The sequence below is a fragment of the Prenolepis imparis genome, unplaced genomic scaffold, assembly GCF_030444845.1.
Source record: "Prenolepis imparis isolate NDT839.2.m4 unplaced genomic scaffold, iyPreImpa1.0 SCAF_567, whole genome shotgun sequence".
NCBI classification, from domain to species: Eukaryota; Metazoa; Arthropoda; class Insecta; order Hymenoptera; family Formicidae; genus Prenolepis; species Prenolepis imparis.
This window is the reverse complement of record NW_028141725.1, coordinates 10,722-16,591: the sequence shown is the minus strand read 5'-3', so window position 1 is coordinate 16,591 and position 5,870 is coordinate 10,722. Positions and strand designations below refer to the sequence as shown.

The window sequence follows — 5,870 nt, the reverse complement described above, 5'->3', positions numbered from 1 at the left end:
AGCCGATGCACGGTGTTCGTACGAAATTTGATTTAAAAATAGAACGGACGAAGAAATGAAAATTAGATAGAAATAATCTAAGTTGCGCAAATTAATGATGTATTTGAACATTACCGCCCGCCTCAGGGGCGTGATAAGCGCCGCTGAAATGAATGAGAATTGATATAATGATACAAATTAAACGAATTATGCTACGAAAATAATTACAATTAGTACAAATTTAATCGAATTATGAGACAAATGACAAGTGACGCAATTGGAAATTTGACCATTAAATGCGCGTATAGAATTTGCAACGAATTGAAGTGGACAAAGTTATGAATCGATCGGAAGCGGACATAACTTGACAATCGGTCTCTTAAACTCGGATGCGGCTGTGCGCACGGTGACAACGCGGGTTCTACCGTCGGTACCGGGATGTATCGCAGTTACTCGCGCTAACGGCCACTTAGACGGTGGGAATCGTTCATCGGTAATTAGCACGAGAGAACCGAGTGAGATCGAATTGGAAGATTGCTGCCACTTATTTCGAGTTTGGAGTCGTTGCAAATATTCGGTGGACCACCGATGCCAAAAGCGTTCTACCATGTGGCGAATGAGTTGCCACCGTGATAACCGTGATATGGGAGTTTCATTCAAGGATGGTTCTGGTATTACAATTAAAGATTCGCCGACAAGAAAATGAGCGGGAGTGAGCGCGGCGACGTCGGCGGGATCATCGGAGAGCGCACAAAGTGGTCGTGAGTTCAAGACCGCCTCGATTTGTATAAGGAGGGTGTTAAACTCCTCGAAAGTTAGTACGGATTCCCCGAGAACGCGGCGAAGGTGAAATTTGACGGACTTCACCGCGGCTTCCCATTTTCCGCCGAAGTGCGGAGCGGACGGAGGGTTGAACCTCCACGATGTTCCGTCGGCGGCAAGAAGATGCGCTAGTTCGGCGACGTTTTCGGACGCGGCAGAGAACATACGACCAAGTTCCGCGTCGGCGCCCACGAAATTTGTGCCGCAGTCGCTTGTTAACGTGCTACATCGGCCGCGTCTGCCGATGAATCGTCGAAATGCGGCGAGGAATCCTGACGCGGAATAATCCGTGGCGAGCTCGAGATGAACTGCTGACGTGGTGAAGCACACGAACACGACGAGATAGCCTTTGTAAGTACGGGCATTTCGCCCACGCCAGGAGCGGAGATGAAACGGACCGGCGTAGTCTACGCCGGAGTTCAAGAATGGGCGCGTTGGTGTAACGCGCGAAGCTGGTAACGAGCCCATCATTTCACTGGCGGTTGCAGCGCGATGTCGAGCGCATCGGACGCATCTGCGGATGAAGGCACTGACTGGAGCGCGGCCGCCTAGGATCCAAAATTGTTGCCGCAAGATCGAAATAACAATTTGAACTCCTCCGTGAAGCGTCTGTCGGTGGATATCTGAAATGATGAGATGTGAAAAAGTCGAATCACGAGGCAAAATAGCGGGATGTTTACTATCCGCATCGAGGATTGAATTCTTCAGTCGTCCACCAACGCGAAGAATGCCCTCGGAGTCAACAAATGGAGCGAGTTTGAGAAGTGGATGTGGTCGAGGTAGAGTGACTCCTTGAGTGCAGAGCTCCAGTTCTCGTCCGAAATATGCCCTCTGCGTCGTCTTCAGCCAAAATTTTCGGGCATTACAGATTTCATCGGCAGTCAATGTAGCGGAGGAAGAGCAGTCACGACCTCTGAATCGGTCTGCTGCTTGAATGATCCAAGCCGTCGTGCGAAGAAGAGTCGTGAGGTTGGAAAATCGCTCTATAAGGTCCCAGCACTCAGGTGGTGTTTTTATTAGAGAAACTTGTGCTGGTTTCTGCTGGCGCTCTTCCAGGTCGGCTGCTTGATCGATCGGAGGAGCTCCTGACGGCCAGCCAACTGAGGGACCCTGAAGCCAGGGCGGTCCTTGCCACCATAGATGATGCTGATGAAGTTGCTGAGGAGTGAGGCCACGAGATAGACAATCGGCCGGATTGTCTACACCTGCGACGTGATGCCATCGAGCGTTAGGAGTTAACTCTTGAATAGTGGCGACGCGATTGCAGACGAACTCCTTCCATTGTGATGGATGTCCTTTGATCCATGCGAGGCTGATGGTAGAGTCGGTCCACAGGTGAGCAGGCACGTGGTGAAAATCGAGAACATCTCGAGTTCGAGCGAGAAGACGTGCTAGCAGAACAGCGGCTGACAGCTCCAAGCGAGGAATTGTCTGATGTTTGACTGGAGCGACCTTGCTTTTTGCCGCTAGAAGTGTAATCCTAGCATCGGCGTAATGATGAAAGGTTCGAAGATAAAGGACAGCTCCGAATGCTTCTTGAGAGGCGTCCGCAAATCCGTGGAATTCTACGCCTGATGTTGAAGGAGATGTCCCGATCCATCGAGGTACGGAGATGTCCGACAAATTCGTCATGTTTTCGTCGACGATGATCCACTCACGAGCGAGCTCTGGAGGAAGAGGGTCGTCCCATCCGACTTGAAACTTCCAAAGTCGCTGAAAATTTTTCCAACGATGGTGACGGGTGCGATCCATCCGAGAGGGTCGAACACTTTAGCTATGCGGGAGAGCGCTGATCGCTTTGTGAGCGGTCTAGATAACCTTGGCTGGCTCACGTGAAAGGCGAAGACGTCGGAATCTTGATGCCATGTGAAGCCGAGAGTTCGAGCTTCTGATGGCAGTTCTCGTGCGACTGGATGGTCGCGTTGCATCGCGATTTTTGAGAGAAGCGAGTCATCGTTTGACGCCCATTTCTGCGGTTGAAAGCCGCCCGCCTTGAGGAGTTTCACCAACTGCTGGGCCTTTGTTTGAGCTTCCTGTAGAGTGTCAGCACCAGAGAGGATGTCGTCAACATACATGTCCTTCAACAAGATTTTAGCTGCTTGCGGAAAGGTTTTTTCTTCGTCGAAGGCGAGCTGTTGCATCACTCGAAGAGCGAGATAAGGGGCACACGTTAGGCCGTATGTCACCGTGGTGAGTTGGAATTCATGAGGCTCTCCCTTTTCACTCCACAGAATTCGTTGACAGTCTCGATCATCCTGGTGAACGGATATCTGTCGGGACATTTTAATAATGTCAGCGGCGAAGGCGAAGGCGTGAGTGCGCCAGCGGAGAAGGACGGCGTCGAGATCCTGCTGCAGTTTAGGTCCAGAGTGAAGAACGTCATTGAGTGAGACACCAGAAGTTGTTTGAGCTGAGCCGTTAAAGACGACTCTTAACTTTGTCGTAGAGCTGGACTCTCGAAGAACTCCATGGTGCGGAAGATAGACTGGAGTTCTCGTAGTAGTGGGTGATGCTCGTTGCATATGACCCAAGGTCTCGTACTCCGTCATAAAATCGATGTACAGCTTGCCGAAAGCTGAATTTCGATTGATTCGATTCAGCACGACGGTGAAGAGACGAGAAGCAGAAGATCTGGATTCGCCGAGCGGCTGATGAGTTGAGCGGAACGGTATATCTACCGGAACTGTCTCGAGAATGAGTTTCAAGGAAATGTTTTTCACATTCGGTTTCGTCCGGAGTGAGATGCCTGGGTGAAGATGAAGCGATTTCTTCTTGAATCCAGAATTTTTGAAGTTCATCGTTTAGATCGACATTTGCTGTTGATTGGATGGAGAACGATGTTGGAGAAGAATCGGACGTTGAAGAACCGACAGGTCCGGAGATGATCCAGCCGAAGAGCGTATCCTGAGCGGTGAGAGCTGATGATGACTCACGATGAATGGGTCCGTGGAGGAACGACCCATAGACATCGGCGCCTAGCAAGATGTCAATGAAGCCGGGGGTTGCGAAGTTCGGATCAGCTAAAGGCAAATGATCGAGATGATTCAAGGTTGTTGTCTCTATCTTTTGCGCCGGAATACGACCGGTAATTCGAGGTAATATGAATGCCGAGACGGTGACCTCGACGGATGGATCGATGCGCGACCGAAGACGAAGAGAGACTGCTCCGCGAGTTGAGCCAACCTTTTGAGAGCCGACACTGACGATTGGCGCGGAGGCTCGGCAGCGTGGAAGGCGGAGTAGCTGCACTAACGACTCCTGGATGAGAGAGATCTCGGATCCTTGATCCAATAGCGCTCGAATTTCAATGTTATCACCTCTTTCGGTCACTAGCGTCATGCAAGCTGTTGCGAGAAGAACTTGCGGACGCTCGAGTTGAATGACGGCGTGATGCGAACGGACAGTTTCGGAGGTGGATGGTCCCGATGATGGAGCGCTGGACGATGGCGTGGTGTCCTGTGACGGTGACGTGATGGACGAAGAAGTGACCTGGCGGTGAAGCAGCGAATGATGCTGACCCTTGCAATGACGACATCTCTTCAGGGTGCGGCACTCGCTGAGGTGATGCGAACCGAGGCAATTAAAGCATAAGCTTTTGCGGTTGACGAACTCTTGACGTTCGGTGAGAGGCTTCAGAGCGAATTCTGGGCACGAAGATATATAATGTGCGGCGTTGCAGAATGAGCATTTAACTGCACTAGTCGTTGCGGCGTGAGAACGAACTATCGCCTTTGATTTTGCGTTTGACTTTGCTGCAATCGCAGCTGGTTTTGAAACGCGAGACTGAACCGTTTCTAATGCTCGAATACGACCTTCAAGGAATAATTCAAGTTGTTCGAACGTTGCAAGGTCGTTCGAATTTCCTTGCTCGAGCTCCCATGCTTCCAAGGTGTGTGTGTCAAGGCGCCGGGTTACGACGTAAACGATCAGGATGTCCCAATACTCGGTAGGCGCACCGAGGGACTCCAAGGCGCCAAGCGATTCCTTGACGGTTGACAGGAGAGTCTTGAGATCGGAGCTAGATTTTTGAGTTAGCGTCTTCAACTCGAAGATTCGCTCTAGATACGTAGCGACCAGAATTCGACGATTTTCGTACCGAGATGTGAGTGCTTGCCAGGCGCGCGAGAAATTCTCGGCTGTTACCGGTATGTTGGCGAGATATCGAGCTGCTTCTCCGATAGTTTGAGATTTCAGGTAGTGCATCTTCTCGACGCACGGGATGTCGCGATTTGATCCGACCATCGAGTGAAATAGATCGCGAAACGAAGGCCATTCGTGATAGTCACCGGAGAATTTAGGTAGACTGATTTTTGGAAGTGCGCGACCAGAGCCTGAGCGCGAGTTCTTATTTTGCATGGACTCATTTGCATCTTCATGATGTTCGAGCAACGGTTCGCGTATTTGCATAAGGCTTGACTTGGAATCGTAATACGATTCTTCGCATCTCGAATATAAGGCATCCGCAAAATATGAATGCTTACGTGTCTCGTCCGTAAGACAGCCGATGAGTTTATCGTGATGGCCTTGGAACTTTTCCCAGTTAGTCTCGAGCGTCTGAATCCGAGCATCAAGGGTGTATCGGTTGATTTTGTCTGCCCCGAGCTTCTTGGTGTTTTCGAAAGCGCGAGCGATGACACCGAACAGATGATTTTGTTTGTCTATTATCGAGCCAACTGTTGTCATCTTGACGAATCTTCGAGAAAGGTCGCGAGCACTGGTTGTCACGAATTTGAAATTTTAACGGTCGCTTAGCGATGCCGTTTAGAGCTGCGAATGCAGTTATGAGAGTGCAGTTATCAGCACGTCACTATTACACTGATAGAGCGAGCGAGAGAGAGAGAGAGAGAGAGAGAGAGAGAGAGAGAGAGAGAGAGAGAGAGAGAGAGAGAGAGAGCACTGTTCGCGATTAAACGAGACGAGAAAGAGAACAATGCCGAATATTGCGAACTGTCAGTGAACGCGTGAAATATCCGACACAATCCGGCTCGAAGGACCAAAAAATGTTAGATAAATGTACCGAAATAATCTGAGAATCTGAGATATGAATTCCTTTAATGAAAACGAAAGTT

The 5,870-nt window shown here is 50.0% G+C and overlaps 2 protein-coding genes across 2 annotated transcripts; both read right to left on the bottom strand.

The window, feature by feature from the left end:
* Nucleotides 1–315: 315 nt before the first annotated feature.
* Nucleotides 316–2,433, bottom strand: LOC145948678 (uncharacterized). The gene has a single exon (XM_083058299.1). It carries the CDS (start codon nt 2,431–2,433, stop codon nt 316–318), a length of 2,118 nt encoding a protein of 705 aa, XP_082914425.1.
* Nucleotides 2,430–5,484, bottom strand: LOC145948679 (uncharacterized). The gene is made up of 2 exons (XM_083058300.1): nt 3,480–5,484; nt 2,430–3,376 (listed from the first exon to the last, which is right to left on the bottom strand). The coding sequence occupies exons 1-2, from the start codon at nt 5,482–5,484 to the stop codon at nt 2,430–2,432; spliced, it is 2,952 nt and encodes a 983-aa protein (XP_082914426.1).
* Between the last annotated feature and the right edge of the window lie 386 nt (nt 5,485–5,870).

Excerpts from the sequence above, each read along its gene's own strand:
- LOC145948679 (XM_083058300.1), bottom strand. The coding sequence starts at position 5,484 with ATGACAACAGTTGGCTCGATAATAGACAAACAAAATCATCTGTTCGGT. Across the intron at positions 3,377-3,479 it reads TCATTCTCGAGACAGTTCCG|CTTTCGGCAAGCTGTACATC; the intron begins GTAGATATACCG and ends ATCGAAATTCAG.
- LOC145948678 (XM_083058299.1), bottom strand. The coding sequence starts at position 2,433 with ATGACGAATTTGTCGGACATCTCCGTACCTCGATGGATCGGGACATCT.